Here is a 26,874-nt window from a genome sequence, read left to right on the forward strand (position 1 = left end):
ATGGGAAAGAAACAGCCCTGCAAATGACAAGGCCAGTGAGGAAGGAGGGGGATGAGGTACTCCAGGAGCTGGAGCACAGATTCCCCTGCAGCCCATGGAGAAGAAATGGTGGAGCAGGTATCAATACTGCGGGCTGTGGATGACCCACGCTGCAGGAGGTGGAGATGCCTGAAGGAGCCTGCAGCCCCTCGAGAGCCCATGCAGGAGCAGGCTCCTGGCACGATCCTACACAGGAGCAGGTTTGTGTCAGGAACAGCAGCCTGTGGAGAGCCCATGCTGGAGCAGTGTGTACCTAAAGGACAGTATCCCACGGGAAGGACCCACACTGGAGCAGGAGAAAAGCATGAGGAGGAAGGAGCAGCAGAGATGAAGTGTTATGGACCGAACAGAACCCCCATTCCTCATCCCCCCACGCTGCTCAGGAAGAGAAGGGAGAAGAGTCATCAAAAAAGGAGTGAGCCCAGTAAGAGGTGTGGGGAGGAACATTTTACAGTTTTGTCTTTGTCTCTCAGTATCATACTCTGTTCTTAACTGACAATGAATTAAAACATTTTTCTCCAAGTTGAGTCTGTTTTGCCTGTAATAGTAATTGGTGAGTGATCTCCCTATCTTTATAATGACCCATGAGCTTTTTAATCTTATTTTCTTCCCCTGTCCTGTTGGGAGTGTAGAGAGAATATTGGTGGGCGCTTGGCAGTCAGTAAAGTTAACCCACCAGAGCAGCAGTCAGTCTAAAAAACTTATCTTGTCTTTCTGTAACACTCTTCAGGCCTTAATCTTGATTACATCCCTGTTACCTTTCCTGTTCCAGTTTTTCTGTAAGATAAACCTTGTGATCCATTACTTTATCATCTGCCATTCACTTCTAAAAATTTACTCAAATCGGATTTTTCCCCTTTGACACTGCAACTCTATTTTTTTTTTCCCTTGTGTCTTTTATACAAAATTGCTGTTGTGGCTTCTTCCCTTTTCCTCTGCTTTCCATAGCTGAAAAAATTATCCTGAGATGTCTAAGCAGGGGAGCATCAAGGAGAGGATGGGATTATTTCCAGGAACAACACCAAGTGACACTGTTACAAGAATGCTAGGTTGATCTCTGATAGTCAACATTAGAAACCAAAGCTAGACAAATGCATGTTCTAACAAATGAGTGTAGGTAACAACCAGAACAACTTACCCAGGGAAGTGATGGATTTCCTGTCTCCCGAAGTCTTTAAATCAAGATTGGATGTTTCACTAAAATATATGTTCCAACTCCAACAGAAATTACAGACTTGACGTAGGAACTGCTACATGAGGCTCTTGGTCAGATTAGACCACTGTATAAAATAGTTCCTTGTGGACTCTGAAAGTTAACATGCTACCGTATATCTGAAAAGGACCAAAGGATATTCCTTAGCTCAGCTGGTAGGCAGTAACTGGCTGTGGCAGTATAATGGACATGCGTCTTAAATCCTAATCTTTTACACATATTTGGCATGAATGCATGTAAGTGTGGGTCACCAAAGTAACTAAGTATTTTACCTGTTTCCAAGTTCATGTGTTCCTAGTGGTAAGAAGCCATCAAGCCATTAAGGAATAGAGATAGTATTATTCCAATCTAATAACTTTTTACTTGGATTTACAAAATCAAAAAGTTAAATCCCAAAGGATGAAAGAAAGGAGGAACCAATTTTTTGGGGAGAAGTTAGGGCGACAAAGTAGGCAAGGCAAGTAAGAAGAAAAGACAGACAAACAAGAACAAAAGCAGAGGTCACAAAAACCCATGGGTGAATAATGTGAAGCACAAGCCTGCAGATTTGAAGGAAGGATAGGAATACATGGAGGGAAAGTAAAGGGAAGCAGAAGACTTACTGAAAAATAAAGGAATTAATGTTCTCAAATGCAAGTTAAGCCTGTTTGCCATCGATCTGCAAAAAAATCTCTGAAAGAGCAATTTATTTACAGGAACTCCACACTGTCCGTAACACACACGCACAGACTCACTCCCAGCTGCACATGCCCATGCAAATAAGTTTTTATAGATATATCTGTTTTCCATGTTCTTTACTTAGTCTTTGGGGTATGTGGTTGACAGTAAGCGGCTCACAATCATGCTTCAGAAATCACTGTCACCCTCTGCAGCAATTAAAGGGGGTGTCTTTTACCACAAGACAGAAGAGCCTGGGGACATGGTCTATAGTAATAAACGAAGAAAGAAAATCTGAGTGAAAGCAGGGAAAACTCAGGTTTTGGAGCAAACGTATGTGTTTGAACACAGAGCCAGAATGTTCACCGTAAAAATCAATATTCTTTCATATTACCGATTAACATTTTAAAATTAATTTATTGGAGCTCAAATCATTCCCAGTGACTGACAGAAATCTCTCTGCAAAGCCACACGTAAAACTAGAAGCTCCCTTCTCTGACACACAGCTATTGTTGGATGATTTCATTACCTATCATTTATTATATATACCTTTTAATTATTAACTGCAATATTCCCAGACTGCTGGCAGCTGCTCTGGGGTACTTCCAAGGCTTGGAAAGAAAAATCCAAAGGCACTAAAAGGAAGAGTCTAGACACAAAAAGACCCCACACTTCCATTATTTTTACCACCTAAGAAAAAAAAAAAAAAGGGGGGGCGGCATAGGATCAACGAAGTTTTTTCTTTCATTTGCTCTCCCTCCTTTTGGCATGAGTGCCCACAAGCGCCGAGCGCTTCCCGGCTCCAGCCTCTGCCGCAGACCCCGACAGCGAGGAGGGTCCCGCTGCTCCCACGAGGAGCGCAGCGCGCAGGGGCTCGGAGCCTCCGCCCCGCCCGTCAGCCCCAGCACCCCCGGGGGGCCGGGCGGGCCTCCCCAGCCGCGTCCCCCGGCTCCGCAGCTGCTCAGCACACGCAGCTACGCCCTGTCACCCTCATTAATAATAATTGATACTTAATAACAGCAGCCCTGGCCGTGCAACGATGGGCTGCAGCGGCCGTACATCCCCCACTCCGCGCAAAGCCCCGGGGGCAGTGACCTTGCCTGGCCTTCTCGCCTTACGCCCGTGGCACAAACTTCCGCGCCACTGCGCGCCCGCGGCTGTGCCAGCAACAGAAAAGGAAAAAAAAAAAAAACCACACACAAAACCAAACCAAAACGCCAAACAAACAAAAAACCCCACTGTCGCTTTCGCGGTGGCTGCGACCGCCAGCCCTGCAGTGTGCGCACCAAGCCGCGGGCGGCTCCGCGGGACGGCGCGGAGCGGCGCGGAACGGAACACGCGCGGCCCCTCCACGCCCGCGGCGGTGCGGGCGGCGGCGGCGGCAGCAGCGGGGGGGCGCACGGCGCATGTCCGCCCGCGCCGCGCCGCCACTAGACGTTCCCCCCCGCCGCCAAACTCACCACCATCTTCTGCATGTGCAACATTTGCAGCCGGACAGAAACCGCTCCCCGGCGATGGAGACTGCGGGAAAAATCCGGCGCGGCGGGATGGCTTGCTGAAACGGCAGCGGCAAGCGGGAGAGAGGCAGAGTGCGAGCGGCAGGGAAGAGCAAACGAATACTAAAACAAAAATAAAAAAAAAAAAAAAGAAAGAAAAGAGAAAAAGATAAGAGGGAGCCCCTCTTTTTCTCCCCTTTCCCTATTTTTTTTTTTTTTTAATTCTTGATTTTATTTGTAGCCACATCGTCCTCAATGCCTCTCTGAGCATCATCTAGCGAGCGAGCGGGAGAAGGCAAGACAGAGAGGCAAAAGAGAAGATGAGGATAATTTGCAGACAGCTTGTCTTGTTGTTTTCTGGCTTTTGGGGACTGGCAATGGGAGCTTTTCCTAGCAGCGTGCAAATAGGTAAGCGCTGCATTGGGCTGCGTGCGTGTGTCCAGGGGTTCAATCCTTTCCAAAGTGAGTTGGAAAGGAGGCTCTGAAGGCAGTTTGCAGATTTCTTCTCCACCGCTCATCCCATTTCCCTGCCTTCACGAAAAATCCGCGTGTGTTTGTGCATGTATCCCTCCGTGTATGTGTATACATCTATATCCGTGTGTGTGTTCGCATGCGGTAGGGAGGATGCTTGCCTTCAGAAAAACTCGTTCCAGCTTCGGGGTGTGTAGGATCGGCAGGGGAGGAAGGGGCTCGGGGCTGATGCCCCTTGGCTGCTTCAGCCCCCTCTGGTACCCCCGCTTTGCCTGGCTCCCGGAGGGATGGCGAGCTGTGTGCACTGGAGGATGCGGTAGCCGGCAGGGGTGGGGGTAGAAGACAACGCTGCCCTTCTTTCCCTTCTCATAGTTGGAAAGTTTAGGATTTTGTAGGTCTCTCCGTGTATTCCTGTGCCCCTTCCTCACCCTTTCCCGTCGCTTCCTGCTTCCCTCCCTTTGGACGTGTTTCGGATGGGACATAGCTATCTGAATTCTTTCCAGCTCAGCTCCATCACTGCATCATTTCTCGTGGACTTGTAAAGATGTTGCTAATAAGGCTGAACTGCTCCCTGCCTGCACATGGCTGCAGAGGAGAAAAGTTCATTATATTCCTGTTCAGTGCAGATTATACTACAAAGAGCTGGGTGGGTTTGTTTTTTTGTTTGTTTGTTTTTTGTTTGTTTGTTTTTGTTTGTGGTTTTGGTTTTTTTGTGTGTGTGTTTTTTGTTTTTTGTTTTTTGTTTTTTTTTTTTAATCCGGAAAGCATCGTTCCCCTTAATCAGTCCGCCACTTGATCTAAGAGGCTGTTGAGTAGCTAATTTACCAGTGTGTTCGGTATCAGGGAGATGGAGGCTAAACACTTCCAAAGGTCACTGTAATAATGACAAATCTGGGTATTTATGTATGAAAGGCTGGAAACTCAGAAGTCAGAAAAGAAGCATGAATGCATCAGGGAGGTTAAAATCGATTGAGGACAGCGATTTAAAGGCAGCGGTTGTGATTACGAATATGATTAGTTCCTTATCCATTAAAGTCGTAGGACTTGCCTTACTGTGTCGCTTTGGCAGAGAGTCGCTTGATGTTACAAGATAGGAAGTAGCTTGCAAATAATTCACCCTGATTCCTTTGCATTTTGCCTTTTATTTTTTTTCTGTTTTTTTGTAGGTGGTCTCTTCATCAGGAACACAGATCAGGAATATACTGCTTTTCGATTAGCAATTTTTCTTCATAACACCAGCCCCAATGCATCTGAAGCACCTTTTAATTTGGTTCCTCATGTAGACAACATTGAAACAGCTAACAGCTTCGCTGTAACAAATGCCTGTAAGTAAACATGCATTGATCTGACCACCTTACGAGTAAATTGCAGTGGAAATAACAGGAAGCCACATCATTGTCTTGCATTGGAAATACATCAGTAAGTCTGTCTTCAGTATAGATACCCTTTGCAGAAGAGCAAAAGGGGCAGCAATCCTTGTTGGTTTTTAACTGGAGCAAAATCCCCTCTCCTGCCTTCTGCTGACTAACCTGATGTGACATTTACTTTAGTGTTATTACTGTAGTTTATTGCTTCCCAGTTTCTACATAAATGAATTTTGTTGTTGTAAAGAAAAATTATGAATATCTCAATCAGTCCGTAAACCCCACAGTTACTCTTGTTCACCTTTGTGCATGGTGTGCCTTGTGTGTATTTGAAAATATAGGATAATGTTTGTGCTCACAAATACTTTTCTAATGGCTGGAAAGGAGATAGGGAAGCAGTGGTGTGCAGGATAATATATCTGAGTTGGTTGATGCTGCAGTTGATCTGGTGATGTCACTTGAGGCAGTCCTGCTCTTACATTCTAGGTTGTAAATGTCTCTTATCATCTCACAATGCATACATCCTGTGGATATGTCTCTATGCATCTATACATTGGTGCCAGATCAAGTTAGTATCTGATCTACTTGATTTCACAGACCACCTCAACTGGAACAAATATTCTCTTCCTACTATATATTTTATACACACACACACGCGTGCACACACAGATGCACACACACCATGAGAGGAAAACAGAAAAAGAAATGTCCTTACCAAATGAGGAATGAGGTAATAGTTACTTTTTTTTTTTTTTTTTTTTTTTTTTAAGGCAGAGTATAATTAGCTAAACTTCCCACATTTAAATCACCTCAAGGTCTTTAGCCTTGGTTAAAATATGCTGGATACTGCTTAATCTCTGAAAGTGGCAAAGCATTATTTCTATTCTTTATGTATGTCTGGCTTATAAGACGGGATTCATGTTATTATGTAAGACAGTGGGATATAGTTTGGCAAAGCTCAAGACTGTAGTAGCATTACTACTTTGATGTCAGTGTTTCAGGATTCTGTAGGTTTTCCTTTGTGGCCTTTAAGTTTTCAAATCCCTCCTCTTCATTCAAGAGTGAATTGCCTCTGGAAGTAGATGCCCTAAGCAACATTGCTTAGTTTAAAATAGAAACATACTGGAGAAGGTCTTACTGTTCATCCTGCCTTTAAAATAAGTACTATGTTTCTCTCCACTTTCTCACAGCCATCTCTGTGGCACTTTTTAATATGTAAACATACAAAGCACTGTGCAGTTCTCGTATATAATTTATTGAATGATTGCTAATTTATTAATACAATTCTTTGGTACTCCAGATTTCAGATGACCTTGCTACCTTATTTAACAGGAGAAGCTGCCAAAATGGCTCCATTCATTTTATGCAGGAAAGATTGATGTCCCATTAGGTGTGAATTCTATATTAAGCAATCTATTAGCTGTGTTTAGTGTGAAAATCAATATCAAATTCCATAAGGAGTAAACATTTCAAATGGTGCTTGGAAACTGGAAGGAATTAGGTCTGTGCAGGTGTAGTTCATTGAGAAAATATTAGAATGCATATCAACTTTTGCAGGCACTGATTATATATTCCATGAAGACAAATGACACAGTAGCTTTTTCAAACTTTCGTTTTAGTGAAAGAGGGGACTAAAATTTTTGTACATTGAAATCACTGATTTTGGGTGAAGTCAATTACTTTAGATTCTGCCTGTGCATCCAGTTCTGCCAAATAATTTCCAAGGCTATTGTTACATTTTTGGACTAAGGGTCATTGCATAGTATTTCCATTCAAACGCTAGTTAATTAATTCTGATTTGCATAGATTTAAAATTGCCTGAAATTGAACCACTTCTCTGTGTAAGACTAACACCATAGATTCAAAAAGGGTTTGCCCAAAACTTTCTTCACTTAGGCTATTTGCAGCAGATTCTTGTTTCTGATTCCAACCACCTTAGGTTATGTTTACCTTGTGTTGTTTGAACTGAGGAAAACCTGTTCCCTTATATTTACTGTCATTTATAGAAATAGTGATTCATAACCTGTTCCTTTTATTTTTTTTTAGCTGAACCCTGTTTCAGTTCCAAAGAGTTTAATGACTCAGAGATGATGAATCTTTACAGTATGAGGGGAGGCACAGAAAGAGGGGCCAAGTAAATGTATATGTTCATGTGCATGTGTGCTCATATAATTCTGTACCTGTCTGTACTAAATAGGTGCAATCCTATAGCCTTATTCAGGTCTGTATTTCCCACTTAAACCAACATGCATTTTTGTGTTAGTCCAAGTTTGTATGTATTTCACATTTTGCAGTCTCGTGCCAATAATCCAACTGCTTCTTCTGTTTTAAAACATTTTAGTACTGAATAGTATTTTTTAAACAACAAATCTTCTCCTAATGAAATGCAGGCAAACTAACTGACAACTGAATTAACATATCACATGTCCCTTAAGCTAAATATGAGCAGAATCCTGCAAAAATCAATTGTCTGATAGCTGGAAGACACCGGCTTCCATGTGATTGAATTTACTGGCTTGACAGAGGCTTCTAAAATGCAGATGTGTGAGATTTTCTAACCTAATTAAAGAACCCCCACCATCAGCTCTGAATTAAGTGATTTCATGGCAATATGAAATGATAACTCTTTGCTCAACGGCTGTGAAACAGTGGCTTTGGATCTAGCTATTTGTGTAGAAATTACTCAGTGCACACGTCCCCAAATGTACAGTACAAAAGCCTTAGAGCTGCCGGACTGAAATGAATATTCATGTGAGTTCAAGCGTAAAGCTCTGAGACATGACCAGTTACCTCTATTTCTGTTTCCATTTGCTGCAGAGGTTACTTGTGAAGATTCAGGGCCTGGCCCCATGCATGTGTTAGGTACAGTAAACAGATTTTTTCAAAGGATTATGGGTGGCATATTAACAGGTAACTCACCGCAACATTGGAAAAATTTGAATATTTTTTTCTTTTAATTAGATAAAAAACTTACAGCCAAATGTTAACCCAGGAGTCCTTTTGGAATGGGAATAATTTTATATATTCGCTTTAATATCTATCTTCTAATGGTTATCTTACACATTTTTGCTTTCTTTAAATAGGCTCAGAACATTAGTATTTTGTTCTAAATCACGAATGCATATGAAGCAGGTTGCTTAAGCAGATAGATTCTGTTGTAAGTTTGCAAAATTGTTCTGATCTGTATCAGTTTGGAGGTAGTTCTATGTCTATCCATTCCCACTTGCGTGTTTTATTTAAACTCTGTTCATTTCTTTTGCATTACATACATTATTCAGAGAATCTCTCTTACTGACAGAGAGAGCTGAAATTATTGCAAAACATGAATAGTACAAGATTCTTACTCATCAGAACACAATACACCAGAGCTGAAACATTTGACTATTGGCATAAATTGGTTTGCACATTATAAGCATGAAATTTTGCTAATGATTGGAAATCTACCTTCAGCTTGGTTTCAGATGTTGAAGGAATGCATTGATTTTTTGAGAGGATTGTATATATTCTGTCTTTAGCTGAATGGTAAATACTTTTCTCCACTCCATGCACCATCTATTTGACATTACTATATCTCAGCAATGCAGTCAACGTTAAACCTGGTTGCATACTTCTGAGACATAGCTCTATAATTTTACAAAGAACTATTTGCCTTCCAGCACTTGTCTTGTGGTTGAGAATTTTTCTGTTGAAGTTTTAAAAATCCTTAATGTACAACCAGTCTTACAGTTCTTGTACAGGATTAGGCTAAATGGGGAAGAAAAGAGATCGATTCAATCTTTCATCTGTGTTTCATACTAGAAGTAAAGCTGTTTCCTTTGAGTCTAGTTGAGTTTGTGTTTATTATGAGATGAATATATTCCTAATAAGTGCAATTTGGGGTAAATCAGGCACTCCTCTTGTTTAATCTTGTGCACAATTCAGTTCTTACCAATTTTTAATCCAGTATATACAAAACCCCAAAGATAAAACTTTGATTGTTATGTGCCACATAAGAAGAAAAGCCCACTGGATTAAAAATTTGGGATCTTAAGAGAACTTTCCCCTTCTACCAAGAGTTAGTCTCTTTGACTTTCATGCCCTCCGGACTAACATGGGGTTGATGACCGGAAACTGGAGAGCTTGGTTCTGCCTCACCAGTGTGAATGCAGTTTCTGGGTGAGATCCCTTGGGGTCGGAGGCAGTCCCTGAGAACCGGGGACAACCTTCCCCATCACCCTGCCCTCTTCGTGGGTCTGTCTCTGGCTTGTGCTTGCTACTGAGCGGGGGAGGCAGTGTCATTTTGGAGTTAAATTTTCTGCCGAGACATCCCAAAAGCTGAGGAAATAGACTGGAAGGTAGTATTGCCTTTATATTGTGTCTGTGTGTCATTTTACTTACGGCAGTTTCAGCTTTGATTTGCCGAGCTGCATCATAATGGGATTTTCATTAAATTTAGTTATTATTATTCATAATTACTACTCAATTTAGCAATAGGAGTGTAACCTTAGTTTAATAATCAGTGTCATCTAAAACCATAGTGTTCTTTATTTAGAAAGTGAGGTTTCATACTGCTGAATAGTGTTTTGCTATTAAGAGCGGTACAGTATTCCCAAGGATGCAGTTTGGAGTATATTGAGAGTTACCGTAAAGGTGTACCATACAGTCAGGTTTGAACTGCAAAAGCAAATAGTGTGCCAGTTGGCTAGAAAAATGGAACTGGATTTAATTGCACCCTTCTAAAATAGGATCGATTACAAAAACCCATTTTAGGTGAGTGTTTTGCTTTAATACATGGAGTTTATCCGAAGCTAGACGTCAGTTGCTGAAAACAATTTCTCTTAAAATTTCTACTCTTAGCACTTGCTGATGGAATCAAAGAATATACGTGTACTTGGGGTCATTTGCCATAAGAAGGATTCTGTGTATTTTTAAGATATAAGAAGGTCCATATTCAGAGTTACACAGCTCTGAATGTGATCCTTCTCAAATAGCTGTACAGCAGAGAGAAAATCAACCATCAGTAGCTCCAATCCATCAGAGTCTGGATTTAATTTTCAAGGTTATTGTTGGGAAAATAAACGGTGAGCCTTTGCTGACATATAGTCAGATTTCTTCAGTGAAAATTCAGAACATACATTTCCCTGGCATGAAATAAGACTTTTGTCCTAGCATGTTACTGGACTGTCTGAAACTGTAAACTCAAAAGGTTTACTACAGGCTACAGAAATAATTTCATCTTAGTTTCAGAGGATTAATAACAAAGATTGTGTTCCTTCATTCCTCCTGCAGAAGCCAATGCAGTGCAGTACTTCTTCTGTAGGACAAAGCACTTTAACAAGTAAATTAAATTGATTAAATTCAGCTTTATCATTGTAATCTAAGTTTGTATGCTAGTCAAAATAGCTCATGCATTTCATTTTTAGATCTTGATTGTTTTGAGACTTGCTTGTTCATGAGAGAGGAAGCCGTCTGCTTTGATTTCTTAACCATTTTAGATCCTGCTATGAATTGTGCAAATGCAGATTGTGAGAAGGTGAAGCTCTTTGGATTTAAATGTGTTGGAATAAATGATCTTTTCTCATAGTTCTTATTCCTTAATATGACTAATTAAAAGGGGATGGAATTTGTGCTAGTGCAAAAGTGAGGAACTCTATATGATTGCTCCAATGTAATTAAAAAGAAAAATTGACTTCCTCTCTGGCTTTCCATTCCTCTGGGTAGTTGGCTTGAGGCGACGATTTTGGCCTAGTACAACACAAAGTCTGCTCCTGCAACTTAGGTAGGTGTACCTATACTGAAGGTATGTGTTGGAACACAAAGTCAAACTAAGCAATTTATTCATGTGAAAATGAAGAATTGCTCTTCTGAATCTGGGAAAATAAAGTTGCTCGAGAGTACCTGATCACATCATATTGTTTGGAAATCTGGTATTGCTTTACTTTTAATTGTTTTCTCAGAAGTTTTGTTATCTTCCTCCATCTGGTTTGGGTTCTTACATATATATATATATGTATGTTTTTGGTTTTTTTTTTTTTAATTTAAACATATTTGGCCATATACATATATGTATATATATATATGTATATATGTGTATATATATATACATATATATATATATGTATGGTTTGGTTTTTTTTAATTTAAACATATTTGGCTTTTAGCAATGCTGGTATGGATTCAGTTGTTTGTCAATGCAATTATGGGTTGAGTACTGTTAAAAATCCTATATGAGCAATGTCTGTTTTCAGGCACCCGAGTTCAGACAGAGAGGCTGTCTTACATTTTGGCACTCAGGTATGTTCTAGTGTTTTCTAGAGTATTCAGCAGCACCTGCCTTCCCAGTGGGAACTGCCTACTACTGAGCAGTTGGGAAGATTTCTCCTTATCTGTGTGGTAACACGTGGGCTGACTGTATTGCTCAGTAGTGTTACTTCCTTGCGAGGATTCTATTTCTTCCCTGTTCTTTTTCCCTTGGTACTGATGAAGTATCTGCCTGACTTGCTCAAATAATTGCAGCTGTTTGTTGGGTTTCTGGTTCCTTGTGGTAAGAAGATGGAACCAGAGTGTCACATGCCCATCACCTTAGTCTTGACAATGTGCTGTAAGGACCCAGCCCATCCTGGCTCTTCACCAGGTTCCTCAGAAGCTGATTATAGATGAGCCTTAGGTTGGACTCAAGAGGGAATACCCGGATACTTATTAACAAGCTACAGTTCTTGCTGGGTTTTGGGCAGCTATGCTAACATTAACAAATTTCAGTTCAAATATTGACCCTTTTCCTGCAGTTCTTTCCCCAGCCAGAGCTGTCTGTGACTTAAATAGGGGCTCTACCTGAGCAGGAATTGCAGACTGGAACCCATTGTAATGAAGGAATAGTAGGAATCAGCTTTTTTTGCAAGATGAACAGATTTTCATTCTTTCATCTCATAGCTTGGTTTTTGAAAAGTATTAAATTATTATTTTTTAAAAATATATTATTAGAAATTGTATCCCTGGTACATAATTGCCTGTTTTAAAACAATATCATTTGGGCTACTGCTTTCTTGTTCCACAGGCTATTTCGATGTTGTGTTTATAGACAACCATTGCTCCTGAAAAACGCAATCTTGTGCAGTACCTTCCTATATTCTGAAGTCGTGGACAACATGAGTGAGATTGCAGATTTTTTTTCTCTAAATACAAATAGAGCACAAGAAAAACAATAAGCACTTAGACTTTTCACCAGCTCATTTATTAGGTTCTTTGCAGGGAAAGGCTTTAAAAACATTTTGCGGACTGATAATAAATTATATCAGCTTTTGACTATTCATAACAATTCCTCTATTTCACATTTGCAGACCCTCTGTAGGGTGGATGCTGTGCCATTTCTGCATGAACGCTCTTCCAGTTGCTTTTATGGTGTATTTGTGTGGTATTCTCTAAAACCCCTAAAATTTGAACTTAATTTTTGTTTATGCATCACCATTTCATACTATCAGGGTATGCCTAATGAATATCAGTCAAATCGGTGCTTTAGGAAAGTTCACAGGTAGTGAGAGTTAATTGCTGAAAAGATTGGGACTTTTATGCTTGCTTTGCCTCAGTTTTCAAACCCATTTCTAAATGGATATGGAATTTACATTTTCCCATTGTGGTGCAAAAGCTGATGCATATGTTGGTTTTAGAAATTAGTATACAAAACAATTAGGAATTATTGTACAAAATATTCTCGTTTTGTTAATTTCTTTCACAGTCATGTATTATGCTCAGTTTCCTTTTTTCAAAGATTTCACTGATACCATGTGTCTTTTTTTTTTTTTTTCATTGTCAGGGTCAGATCTGTATCCTCAGTGGGTAAAATGATTAGTGTAATACATATTCCAGGCAGAGGCAGGGGAAAAGAGGAAATTCTTGTAGAGCAAAGAGAGCTCAAAATGTAGCATCTTATTTGTGTGTAAAAGCTTCCCGTTCTGCTTTAATATTCCTGATATCCAGTAGCAGTATTTCACGCTACCTGTTAATGTGAGGTATGGGTCTGGGTGGTGTTGTGTTCAGGTCTGGAATGCATTATTGTGTGTGAGTGATAAGCACTTTCTCAAGCACAGATAGGTTCATGTAAAATTCCAGGGTAAAATGAAATAATATTTTTTAAAAAGCACGCACACATCAATACACTTAGCCCTTTGTTTCCTCTTCTAAGTTGATGGGGCAAAAAGTAACAAGACTTTACAGACTCACAGTCTCCGCAGAGTCATGTAGGACCTCAGTGGTTTTCTCCAGGTTTTCTGTGTGGATCTGTCCTGGAGATGCTTGCTCATAAAGGCATCCAGCCTTGGTCATTTCCATCTGTTTAAGCTGACAACAGCATTTAAGAATGGACTTTTCAAAACCACTGCAGCTGGGAGGGTAATTTCCTTTGAAAATCAATAGCCACATGCTCTTGACTAACTCAGGAGTTCTTCTCGCTTCTATTGCAAGTAGAGAGCACAAGCCAGGTAAGAAGCTGGCCCTTAGGGCTGTTTGCACACCCTGCTAGCACTGTCTTTCTGTCTAGCTGTTTACATGACTTCCAGCTGAGAGCTGGTCAGGGGGTTTTCTTTCTTGGATCCTTTTTTTTAAATTGTCATCCTTTTTCAGTGCTTCTCTTGAGTGGTAAAAGCAATGGGGTAATACCTTAAGTGATACATTACTATATAGATAAGAATTGGAGTTGCTGTCTGGAGACATAAGCAACTGTCCAAGGACATATTGGGAGGACATAGATCTGCATCTGTTGCAGGATCACATATGTGCCATAAAAGTGTGCGGCTGGCAGGTCAGGAGTAGTGCCATATGGAAGTGATCCAAGTTACAAGTCCTTACAGATGATGCAGAAAAGATGTGAAAGTAGTCAGGGGGATGAAATATTGTCTGATGGCTACAAGCATCAGTGCTTCGAAGAATAAAAAGTGAAGAAGGTCACAAAAATAAATGGGAGAGTGGATAGCGTGTAATGGTGTTCACACATTATTGTGTTCTAAGGCTAGATGGGGCTATTTTGATGACCCAGTCTGACCAACAAGATGCTAGTCAGCCAGCCTCAATTAATTTCTTTATCAAACCCATAATTATTTTCTGGTTGGGTACCTACTTTTTCCATATAAGTCCAGTGTTAAATTAAAGACTGAAAGAATCACAGGTAAGTTGTCATGTCATCAGCACATCATTTGGACAATCCATTCACCGTCTCTATCTGTGTTGAATGCAGGATTCATACAGAGCAGGCAAGCAGAAACAAAATTGCCTGCAGGGTTTGTTGTTGGTCTTTATTTTAGAGAGATACCATAATCAGCATGATTTGCATCCAGTGGGCACAGTTGTGCAGCTCCCAGAGCCCCCTGAGGTTTGTTCTGGCTGGTTGTCACTGTGTTTTGCCTGTGCAGAGGGACAGCGTGGGACACCCTTGGTAGCAAGGCTTATGTCATGGCAAGACATGTGAGGACTTGCTGGGGCCTTTTTCAGGTTCACTTCAAGACATACTTCCACTGGACACAAATGGTGTTTCTTTTCTCTCTCCTATGAAAAAACATCTCCTAACCCCACAGCAGGGAGTATGGCTCAAAGCAATAGTAATATAAGCTTGGGAAATATGTTCAAAGACCACTGAGTATGTTTTTGCTACCAAATGTGTACTAATCCCCGTTATTTGTATTCACAGACTTGTTTACCTACAAATAAAACTTAGTGGTCATGTATGTTACACATATTTCACTTTCTGTGAGCCACAGAGGATGTGAATCTATTACCACTTTCACCTGGAGGGTTTGGGCTGTTAGCTTAAGATACCAAGAGTTATGAATTTAGCTTTGGAAGTCCCTGGTTTCATCTGCTTTGCGTGTCAGAGGAGATGGCAGCCTGAACACAAACATGATGATGAATGAGATTTAATGCACAAGAATATTTGCAGAAAGCAAAAGCCTGAATAAAGGAATACAAGAAGTGCTCCCATAGCTGTCTTTGATGATCTGTTGTGCTACTCTGAATAGCAAATGTATAAGGAAAGAGGAAAAAAGGGACAAACCTTTTACGTCCCTGTACCATAGATCATTAAAACAGGGGGAAATAGTAACATGAGACCACAGCAATTAATTATGGCATACTAATAGCTGTACTTGCAGCATCCTGTTTACTACCATGACATCCATTAAATGGTTTGCTTAAATGATTTATTATACAGTTATTAAAATCAGCTGGAAAATGGCAAGGTACTTTCAGATAACTATCTCAGAAAAATAACAGGCACAGGTAATACAGATGCGTGCGTGCAGCGTGTAACTGGCAAGGTTTGGCCAGGTGTTGTGTGCGATGATTTGGAGCCCAGGCAGGTGGTGGGTTCCCCTGCTTCTTTGTGGACATTTGGAGACTCAGAAGTGACAGTTTGCCTGGTGTAAGGAGTTGAACGAGTTCAAGATTTTGCATCTGAAGCTGCTGTTTGCCCTCCATTCAGCCTCAGCTGGGTGGGAGAAGGAGTTCAAGATACAGCAGGAGCTGTGTATTTATGAAACAGCATTGTTCAGTGTTGGGGAAGGAGGTTTCTGATGGGGAAGGAGGGACTGACTGGCAGCACTGCTCACTGCATGGCGAATTCTCTGCTTCTGAAGATAGAGCAGGGAGGTGTGGCTGGTGCTTGCAAATTCCACATTCTAGCTGGTGTGACCTGACCTGACTCCGAAAAACTTCAAGGTGGACGTGTGGTTGTGCTAAGCTGAAAACTTAGTACAGATGGGGAAGTAATGACTGGCCCATGCATCCGGTGGAGTACAGTAGGAGTTAACAGACATGGAAGAGCATAAGACTAAGAAATACTGCTCAAAGAGACAGAGAGAAAATTCTGTTCTCTTCAATCTGCCATCCTCCTCTCCCTCCCTGCTGTTTACTGTGAAGTGCCTGGGGTTTTTGCAGTGAAATGGGAACAGTCTACCAGAAGCACCACCAGTGGAACCAGTGGGCACTGTGCTTCCTGAGCTCCGCACCTCTGGAGAAGTGCAGCTGTGCTGGATGCAGCAGCCAGTGTTCCAGGGGCTGAGTCACTTGTCCCCATCCTGCCCCACTCCTGGGGACAGGCTACTGTGGCTTCTGGGTTTGACACATGGTCTTAGCTCTGTTATGTATTGATTACAAATAACCATCAGCTTAACCACTGCAGGGAAAGGAAGGGAAGGGACAGAGCATAGAACATTTGTTTCTTGGTTACGAACAGAAAAGAGATTACCTCCTTATACAACCTCAGATAAACTGTGCCTGTTTCTGTATCTGTCTTACTCCCCCCAACCTGCCTTAAACTCCATTGTGGTCAATACTTAAATATTTATGGGAGTGAAAGGAAGGAGGGAGTAGTGGTGTTGTAGCACAAAAGACAGTTTATACAGATGAATCAGATTGCTTTCCTCCGTTCTTCTCTGGTTCTCTGACAGGTGTCGAAGGACTCCTGTATTTTTATTTCCAGATGAAAGCCCCAGAAAGCCCATCATTCTTTCAGTTGCTATTTATGATGGGAATCTTTTGCACTTCAGTACAACTGGCACGCACCAGAGCTTCATACCTTTATCACATTTTCATTGTCAACCTTTCACATACCATGCTAAATGGGAGAGTAGCAGAAAATCCTTTGAGCAATTACAATAATAGGATAATAATAATTATTGCAGTTCCTTGTGCTTACATAGTGTCTGTGAGATTAAAATGAGATCCAGCATAACATTACCCCTTTGAAAAGGTATGGATATCCCTTACCAGCAGCATCACCTCCATAAACTGCTCTCCATGGCCTTAGCTTTGTGCTCCCTTATCTTTGGTATGGTCAAGCAGGGCTGTACTGCCACCTTCCTATTCACATCTGTGAGCAATTGACTCCACAAATAAAGTCATGAAATAGAACGTGAATGAGGGGAATCAGCAGCATGAAGCAGGTTGTTGTTTTTTTTCTGTTTGTGGCTAAAAGGGACAGGAGAGCATTAAAGGGTAAAGTCTCTGCAGTTCACAAGAAGCATGCTTACAGGAGGCATTTTACTTTCTTGACTGTACATCATGTAGATCCTAGGAGCATTAATGAGAATTAAATGTGTGCAACCAAAAATGTAACACATGGGTGTAGCTTTGAGCCTGTTGGTTTCTTAAGATGTGCTTTAAGATAACGCACCACCTTCCTATCTGGTCCTGCCCGTGAAAGTGTTGTCTGCAAACTGTTGGATTATTGGTACAGTAAGTTAGCAGTTTCTATCTCCTGAAATAAAATCCATCGGGGCCTTTTCCTGGCCCAAAAAAGCGTTCCACACTTAATTAAAATTATGAAGTTAGGCATCAATCTTTCAAAATGTTGTACCTATTGTTAGTGCTGTGATGATGATAAGTTCCTTAAGGATGTATGTGACCATAATAAGCTGGTGCCACAGTTTTTTCACAGAGACAAAAATAGCAAAGTGCTTTAAAATCCTAAATTTTTTTTTTTTTTTTTTTTTGGTAGTGCACCCTGTGACTTTCCACTTTAAGAACACAGAACAACTGCAGCTTTTAGTGGTAGCCTACCCCTTTTTCTCACCTCTCTCAGTAGGTCCAAACGGAGATGGAAGCATCCAAAACCTATCAGGACACAGGAGCACAGCAGACTATCTCCCTGCATCTGTGGCATGGGTGCCTGAAAAAGCTGTGCTTGTCACCTCAATTAATATGTCTATCCTAACGCATGACTTCAAGAGGGCAAATAATGGCTCAGACTTCCTAAAATCCAAGGTTTGCCAAAGTTCTCTCTCCCTGTACAGCCAGCTGTAACCCAGAGTAGATCTCTATGGAGGGCAGCCTGGATTATGCCCTTTGGTTGACAGTGTTTGTCACCAAGAAAGGACATGAGGGATGATAGGGACAGGTCACTGGGGCTTTTGGGATGGTATCTTAGGTTTAGCTGTAGAGGCAGACACATGCAAAATCATCTTATTTGGTTTCTTCCATGTGTATGTAGAGAAAGCTTTACAAAACACTTAAGTACCTTTAAAACTCTCTATTTTTGTTTTGCATTGACAACTGTAAACATTTGGGAGATGCTTTCCAGGAAAAGGTGTTAGGAGACTGATGCATCATCACACATCATGACAGGGCAGATCTCTGTACTCCACTGGAAGCATGTATGGGAGTTAATTTACTTGGACCAAGTTGTTCATTTCTGGTTGAAACTGTTTCCCAGAATTCCATGTAAATGCGTGTAGCTAAGAGAGAGCTGTTCTTCTGTATATGGATTTTTATACTTCTTTCAGCTAATTCAATGATTGAAATACTAAATCTAGCACTCAGACAGCTTTTGGATTTATGACAGTCCCTGAAGGACTTTGACTTCAAGTTATTCATTTAGTTTTTAAAATTTATGACAGAAATAATAACTCTGTAATAATATTTGTCCTGTTGCTTATTGAGAGCACTGAGTGTGAGAACAAAGAAATAAACGAGCAGCTGGAAATTCCCGGGGCAGAGCTTTGACTCAGTGCTTTGCTGTTCCTCACAGGGTGTGGAAGCCAGAGATGTTTCAGAGACTTTACACGTTTTTCAAAATTTGCAGAGATTTAAAGCCAAAGTGAAATTGGGCCTGGAGCAGCAGTGAGTGTATTTAACTATATTCAAGGTGCTCCAATTATATCTTTCCATGTAATTATTGTTTTCTGCTATTTGGGGATGTGCACATTCACTGTAGAGGTGTCTAGCATCTTCTTTGTGCCACTCCATGTCCTCACAGGATGTCGGTGATCTTCAGCAGTTTGTCCTGCCCCTGTCACTGCTCTGTCATTGTCCTCAGTATTTCCCAGAGCGTGCTCTTCATCTCGAGAGGTTACAGCAGATCTCTTGAGTCTCAGCAGTAATGAGGGCATCCTGCAAAAATGGGAATGGGAACGAGTGGAGTCAAGTCTTAGTAAACCACCCAGTCTGGTGTTGCCCTGCCTTCTCTCTTCCCTCTTGGGCCATCACATACACCAAGCTGTATGAAGGGAACCTGCCAACAGCACTGTTTAGTCAGAATTCATAGCAGGGATGACTTTTACATATGTATTTTTTGGTCATACCTGCTATCTGTGTTTACTATGTTCCTATGAATATCTGTTGGAAATGTGATGTCTTCCAGTACCTGGCAATGGGGAAAGGGACGTGGAGCACAAGTGGGCAAGGAGATGATACAGTATTTCCTGGCAAGGGGTGGGAAATGAAAACTAAGTTTCTTCTGCACTTGTTCTTTGGGAGAGCATTTCCTCAGGCTGAGGTCATGTTTTCACTGAAACAATGTGAAAGTTAAGTATTTTTATCTTAAGGACTAGGAAACTAGCTTTGGTGTGAACCTATGACACCGAAGAGCTTTCTTGTAAGGGGAAAGGCTGCTGTAGTCAATGGCTTTTGTTTTAATTTGTGACTAAGGCAATCTTTAGTCAAATAGACAAACTGTGACCTAAAGGAAAGCCCTTCGGTAGTGGGGACAGAAAATGTCTTTAAATTAGTGTCCTCCTAGCATTCATGTCTTTGTAAGAAGAGTTTAGTGGTGTGATCAGGTGTGAGCAAGATGAATGGCTTTTATAAATGCTTGGGTTGATAGCTTTGCTTTGTTGTTGGGATTTTTTTTGTTTATTTTATGTTGTTTTATCTCAGGTTCCAACCCAAAACCCAAGAATCTCCTGTGAAAATCTTAAAAAAAAAAACAACTCCGAAGTGGGTGGACATGAGCAAAGCTGTTACTTTCCATTTCAGTGAGGAACACCAGGGTGGGTGTTGTGTTGGAATAATGCTGTTTTACAGGCCATTAATGACCTGTGGAGGAGCTGCTGCTGCTTCCCCACCACCCCAAGACATGGCAGCGCTCCCACACACCCCTGGGGACAGGGTTAAACTGGTAGGATTGTACTAAAGCCACAGGGGGCTGCAGCTACTCGAGAATATTGTAGAAAACCTGCATTAAGCCGGTTGTTGCCTGTGCGGAGGAACACCCACCGCCTGGGTGGCTGCAGGGGCTGGGATCCGGGCAAGGAGCTCCTGGTGACTGCCTGCCCGTGTCCTGGCAGGGGAGGGCTCTGGGCAGTGGGGCTGCAGAGGACATCACCTGTTCTTCCATAGGAGTGAGAGCCTATCAACTCTGGTCATCAGCCTCAAGCTTACTACAGAGAGTACTGTCATTAAAAGCTCAATTGCAACCACCAAGGTGAATATAAGTGACTATAAAAACAGGTGATTTCAGAGGGAAACTTTCAGACCTTTTAATAAGCAAAATAGCTAGTGCTTGTTTGTATGCCTTGAAATTATGTGTCTTTTTTTTTTTTAATTTGTACTTTAGGGTTAATACTCTGTGGCCGTGTTATAAGAGCACGTCTGCTAAGTGTTTCTAGCAAGACTTCTTGAAATGCTGCCAGAAGACCTGGAGAGCTGTGTACCTTACTTTTAACACAGAGCGACAGCTTTGCATTGCACATCGTGCCACTGCATAGCCAGCATTGTAAATACCAAATTTTAATTATCGAGTATATTTATAATTCATTAACAGGAGGTAGACAAATAGACCGGGCTGGCTTTGCAGTGCAAGAAAGATAAATGGAAGATGATGCATAGGTACATGCGGGAGTAGAATGTGTGAAATTTTTCTTTCCTCCATTTTGTCTTGCTGCAGCTATTTTGCTTGAACTTTCAAAGTTGTTCTAGGAACAGGGGCTGGAAATAGGACAAATGTACATCCATCACAAATGTTCAGAACTCTGAAGCTGAGCTTTAAGTACAATGTGAACTGCTGAACACAAAACCTAGGAGAGCAGCCATAACATTTTGCTATGTTCTGTGGCAAACATTTCTCTAGTTATTTAACAGCACCCATTTAAACTTTAGATATATTAAATAAAATATTTGTTAACCATGTCCCTTCTAGTTGTTCTTGAATATATAAGTTTAATTGACTTCATGGTAAATATTTCAGGAACTGCTTATCAGTTTGTGTGGTATAACAGATGATATGTCATTGATTTGATGACATAAAACCATGTTTAGGTAATGAACTTTTCACAGTCTTTCTCCTGTAAACATATAATCATCTACTTCAACAATTCTTTTTCAGGCTGACTTAAAAGTAGTATGTAAGAAATGTAATGTATATGCAGTAAATCACATAGCTGTAACTTGCATCTAGATAGCAGAGTACGCTATTGCCTAACCATCAGGCTGGCTTTAGAGGAGTAATCAGCTGTAAGAAAATGATGAGAACCTAATTTTGTGTCATTAGAGATAATTATTATAACTGGGAATGCTTCTAACCTAGAGGTGAATAAATGGCACCTGTGCAATAAACATGTCCATGGTTTGAATTATCAGTTTAAATGAAAGATGTAATGCAAAATAGAAAACGGAAATTCTCAGTTTGTTGATAACATCCTTTTTTTCTGGTGGAGGTATCTTCAAACACTTACGATGAAAATGGCATTTGTACTGTGGCAAATATAAATATGTAAATGGCAATGTACTACTTGTGTGTGGGCTTAGCAGTGGATACGTGTTATGGTGCTCCTAAATGTTGTGGTTCTTGGACTGTCTGGACCAGGGCTCGGCCAGGAGGCTCCTTGGCCCCCACCAGCCCCTGCGCCTGGGCACTGGGGAGGCCTGAGGAAATGTGAACCTCTGTGGGGCATCTTAGAGAGCTCCCAGGCCCTCTGACTTAGTTTACTCACTCTGTGTCATGCATTGTATTCATGGGTGGAAAGGGAGCATTTTTGACTGAAAAAGGTTCTTGTCATTTTAAATAGTCCAGAAAAGTCAAGTGTGTGACATACTTGGTTTCCAGTGGAAGCCAGACACCTTGTTACTTACTGGAATACACCTGCTTATAAATTGTTTAGAAGCGTTCTTTAGTCTTTTCTTCACAGTGGATATTTTCAACCAATTGAAAAATTTAAAAAAAAAAAAAAAAAGAAAAGTGCTTTTGGCTTCCTCAGTGTCTTTCACATGGGGATGTCAGAGGTGTTTGTATTATCCATTAACTAAGCTTCTGAATGTTTCACAATTTATACAGAATAGGAAAATATTATTTCTGTTGCTGCTCAGATGCATTTGTTTTTTGTGTGCTGTAGCAGGTCGGGAGAGCTGAGCAGAGCAGAGATGCGGAGCAAGGCTGGTGTGTCCCATCGCAGGCAGTCTGTGCAGGCAGGGGGAAAGGGAGTATCTCTCATTATTAACACCAGGCAAAGTTCAGCAGCTGGTGGCCATGAGGAGACCTTCCCATTGCTGCTGCTGCAGAGAACAGAAGTGATCTGGGCTATTTTCTACTGATCAGGCATTTGGGGCCTGATTTCCAGCAGTGCTGTGCTGAGAACACCTGCTGCTCCAGCAGCCGGGCAGCTCATGGGAGATGCTGTTGTTCACTTCTGTAAAAAACAGTGCTTGATTTTTTTTCCCATTTGAGTCACTGTATGTTCATTTTTTCTGGAAAACTCAAAAGGTTTTCTTCTGGAGCACAAATGTGGGTTTGCCTAATTACAGAATCGGTAATTATATGAAGTGACTTTAAGCATCAACTACTGTTTCAATAATAGTTTGTAAAATGAATAGAATCAACCAACCCCCCCTTCTTCTATCACTTTTAGGACAGCTAGAAGTTTCAGCAAGATTCAATGCCCAGATATATATGCTGCATGTGCAACACCATATCCTAAGTACATAGGCGTGACAAAATGACTATAGGTCCAGTTTTTGACAGTTGGATCATCTGTATGCCCTAGATGGAAATGTAATTGTATTTAGATGTTCTCATCAACAACAATCTGTTATTTTAAAAACTGAAAATACACAAAAAGTTGAAGAAAGTGAAAACAATGGTATAAACTATTCAGTGCCAAAAATTATTTCAGGCCGTGTTTCTATTAACCATTTATGATAGTTTAAGGGGGTACTTTGTGCTTCAGAAATAAATTTTTCCCCATCAATGAAAAGTAACGTACTAAACAGCCAAGCTGCAAGTGAAAACATTCATCGCTATACCATCCGTCCAATGTGCATGCTTTTTCACAAAAACCTGTTTAAGACAAAATCATCACAATTATGTTCATGCATAAAGTTAAGCATACTTCTAAGTGCTTAGCTGAACAAGACATTCAAAGCATTTCAGTGTTCTTAGGACAAAGCACAATATTTTACAAATGGGGAAAGAAAAGTGGAATATGTGCTTGAGACCAAGGACGTAGTTACCAGCAGGACTGGAAGGAACTAAATTCCCTTACTAGCTTCTTGACAGTTGGAGCACAATTTGAGAGCCATTTACATGTTTAGATATAGGTGTAAGAAAGTTCATGATAGTTGTGTTTTATGGTTGTCTTTACTTGCTGGAAATGCTCTATCTGAAAAGTAGCAGCTTTTTTAAAGAGCATATAAACTATTACATGACATTACGAGTATAAAAATGAATAGAAATTTATGCATATTCACTTGTTTTTGTCTTCTAGTGTTGTAATGAAAAAGTTTATAGCCTTAGCAATATGTTTCATTCTCCCTAGTACCATTAAAGCTGTCATTTAATTTTAGTGTGTGGTGTACAATTGCTTGTTGGTTTATCATCAAGTTTAAGACAGTATATTCCTGGATTATGGAGTAAATTTTTTACAGCAAAATTAATTCCCTGACTGTAAAGGGCAAGACCAGTTGCTAAGCTATTGTTTTACTATTCTGTTTCTAATTTTTGTTTTAATAATTTATTAAGTGTGTAGTGTAATCTTCTCACACAGTAATCTTTGACTGAAAAAAAATTCTGAAAATAATTCTTCTGTTTGTTGTTGGGCTGTTGCTTAAGGAAAATTTATATACATGCTGGTTTTTTAATAACAATTGAACTGTGGAAACAATAGTTTCCAGACAGTGGGATGAACTTTCAGAGTTTTAGAAATAGTGGTATAAATTAATTTATTTCATATATTTTTACTGCATTTCCCCAATAATGTTTGCATGCAGATTATTCAAAACAAATGAACAAGCATGGTTTTGGCATGACAAGTAGTAGACCTATGGGACTCTTTTCTGAAGAAAACAGGGTGCAAAAAGTTTACATGGATTCAAGCACAGATTAGATATTCACTGGGGGAAAAGATCCATGAGGCCAAACCACTTGGAAACACCCAGGAGCTGTAAATAGTTGAGTGCTGGAAGAATACTGAGGGGAAATACTTCTGGCCACTGCTGGAGATAGGTGGGCCCTTTGCATGAGGCTGAATTAACATTTTTATTTTGGGGCGTATTTCCAATCCCATTACAATTATAGACTCTTTTTGTGATATTGTGCTGACATAAGAACAGGCTACACATGGTGGCAAACCAACATCTTTGGAGTGGTGAGACTGTGGTTTCCTGGGAGCAGGGACCACCAGCAAGAGCTGGTCGCACCGATGAGCATCAGCCTGGTCCTGGGGTGGGTGGTGGCACGAGATGCAAAGACGGGAGAGGCTCAGACCCAGTGAGGCAATTGTGTGTTCAATGCACACACTAGCACCAGTGAAGACCTCACAGGTATTTCCAGAGGAGAATGTACCCTTTCTACTCATAAACATCAAAGGATTTGTAAGGTTCCTGATTAGGAACTGCAGCTTCTTTTACTTAAAGAAGGCATGGATAATTAATGATTTTACGTTCTGATTAGAAAATTAACATTGCTAATGCTGTTACTAGATAACTGAATTTTGGTATTATAAAAGCCTTTTGAAATGCAATTTGACAGAGCATATATCAGATTAAATTGGATAGATTATGAGAGTTTTGAAGTTGTTGATTTCTTTGAGAGCTCTGTTAACAAAGCATTATATTGTAACAGAGCCCATTAATAGCACTGTTCTACTTAGCTAACAGCCTCTATAGGTAATAAATAGCTAACATTAGCCTCAACAGGTAATAAAGTACATATGCAAGACACTATAGCAAGCAGGGTAGGTAGGACAGGGTACTCCACTAAGTCCACTGTACAGTTCTAGTTTTGCTGTATTGTGAGGTCTTGTTTTCATTGTCAATTTGGGCTGATAATACACAGATTGCTCTTGTGAAACAAGACCATGGTTTTGTGTTGTCTGTTATCATTGGTGGACTGATGTGAGAATACTATGTGGCAGGATGGTGCAGTGACAATATTCCCTCTCTTCAAGGAACTAGTGAAAAGAACTGGCACACTGGGACATGCACTGTGACCCTCTCAAAGTGGCAATGAGATAATTGCCTGCATGTAGCTTTCCTCAGTTTCTTTTGAGCAAGGTACTTTACTCCCTAGAGGCCAAAGCAACCGCATTGTACCCTAGGGTGCCATGCAAGAAATGAAAAATGTGCATTAAACATTAAAATGAAGAAGGCAGCCTAAAAACTAGTAGTAACTGGAGAGTTTGGCTGCATACCAGAAGTTCTTTTCAACTATTTCACGAACTTTTGTGCTTTGTATCTTGGCCAACACCCTATCATCCTATATATTCCAAACTTTGGAGAGAAAAAGCTTTGACATGTTATTTCTGCATGTTAGTGCAGAATCTGTGCAGTTCTTTTCCACTTTCTCGTATGTTACTCTAATGGTCCCTTTGAAGTCAATGGGCAATGCTCAAGAATATCATCTCAAGTCCAATGGTGCATAGATATGACAAGGAGTTATTTTTCATCTTCTGAGCTTTTTGATAATAGTGATGATTCAGGAAAATATATTTGAACAGCTGGCAGCTGAAAACTGCACTTTCTGAGGTCAGGAAGATAGGAGGTCAAAAAAATAACAAAACCCATGGTGCTATCTGTTGTCACTTTTTGCAGTAAAATTGCCCGTGATGCAAATAGTTCCAGGTCTGCAGCTACCTGCGTTGATTGTCTGGGAGCCCCGAAAAGAAGCAATTAATAGTGGAAATACATTATACTACAGTTCTGTTGCCATCCTGGCATGCCTGGTCTGCTTCCTTATGTTTAAGATATAACACAAATTTTTTATTTTATTCTGTGAGGAGATTTTTGGGGGTGATGGGAAAATTAGAGGCATCACATACTTTCTGGAGGTTTCTATTTATTTACTTGCCCCAAGCATCCCTAGGTGAGCTTGACTGTAAGAGGCAAAATCTGGGCTCAGCAGAGGTTAATAGGTCTGAGAGCAAGAACCCAAGTAAACCTAAACGCACCTGTCAAAAACCAATAAGCGTGTAGGTCTGTCAGCTGCCGTTATTGAAAGAATCTGCATTTCTGTAGTTCCGGAATTGTGTCAGCCCAATTTCCTCTCTATTTTATTAGTTTTCAGTAACACAAAATTCTTGGGAGTGTCTGGTGCCTTGCAACCCCTGAAACATAATTCATATTATTTGCCACCAGAAATGCAATCACAGTCGTGGAACATTAAAATTCTGCCTGCATTGCAGGATGGAGGCAGTAGCAACCAATAAAGCAAGACACAACACTTCTAGCCTTTGATGTTAGACTTCTCTTTCTTAGACTAATATCTTTCTTAAATGCAAGTGGTTTTACACAGATATAATTGGACTGATTTTGTTGGCATTCATCTGAATTTATATTGGCTTCTGTATCTTTTCTCTTAGTAAGTTTTCATTTTCAGTAGTTTTTAATTTTCAAAAATATTCTCCACACCTAAAGTTGGAGACGTGTGAAGTAGGACTTAGAGTCAAGTAAAATTTTAGTTTCATTT

At 40.6% G+C, this 26,874-nt stretch overlaps 1 protein-coding gene and 1 long non-coding RNA gene across 11 annotated transcripts in view; one reads left to right on the plus strand and one right to left on the minus strand.

Annotated features, from left to right (window-relative positions):
* LOC110358110 (uncharacterized) overlaps positions 1 to 3,586 on the minus strand; it is a 31,095-nt gene extending 27,509 nt beyond the window's left edge. For both annotated transcript variants that reach the window (XR_010469517.1, XR_010469510.1), the window contains exon 1: positions 3,370 to 3,586. This is a non-coding gene — a long non-coding RNA (uncharacterized LOC110358110). The remainder of the gene's footprint in view (positions 1 to 3,369) is intronic.
* Positions 3,362 to 26,874, plus strand: part of GRIA4 (glutamate ionotropic receptor AMPA type subunit 4) — a 229,730-nt gene continuing 206,217 nt past the window's right edge. For 5 of the 9 annotated variants that reach the window (XR_002412191.2, XM_065048290.1, XM_021286314.2 and 2 more), the window contains exons 1-2: positions 3,508 to 3,813; positions 5,043 to 5,201. Coding sequence is in view for 8 of the 9 variants with exons in the window: in XM_065048290.1 (XP_064904362.1) it covers positions 3,726 to 3,813; positions 5,043 to 5,201 (247 nt within the window). In the remaining variant the exon portion in view is untranslated. Of the gene's footprint in view, positions 3,814 to 5,042; positions 5,202 to 26,874 lie in introns of all 9 variants that reach the window. The other 4 variants (XM_005501476.4, XM_021286311.2, XM_005501477.4 and 1 more) reach the window with 4 other exon arrangements.

This window comes from Columba livia, chromosome 1, assembly GCF_036013475.1.
Source record: "Columba livia isolate bColLiv1 breed racing homer chromosome 1, bColLiv1.pat.W.v2, whole genome shotgun sequence".
In the NCBI taxonomy this organism is placed as follows: Eukaryota; Metazoa; Chordata; class Aves; order Columbiformes; family Columbidae; genus Columba; species Columba livia.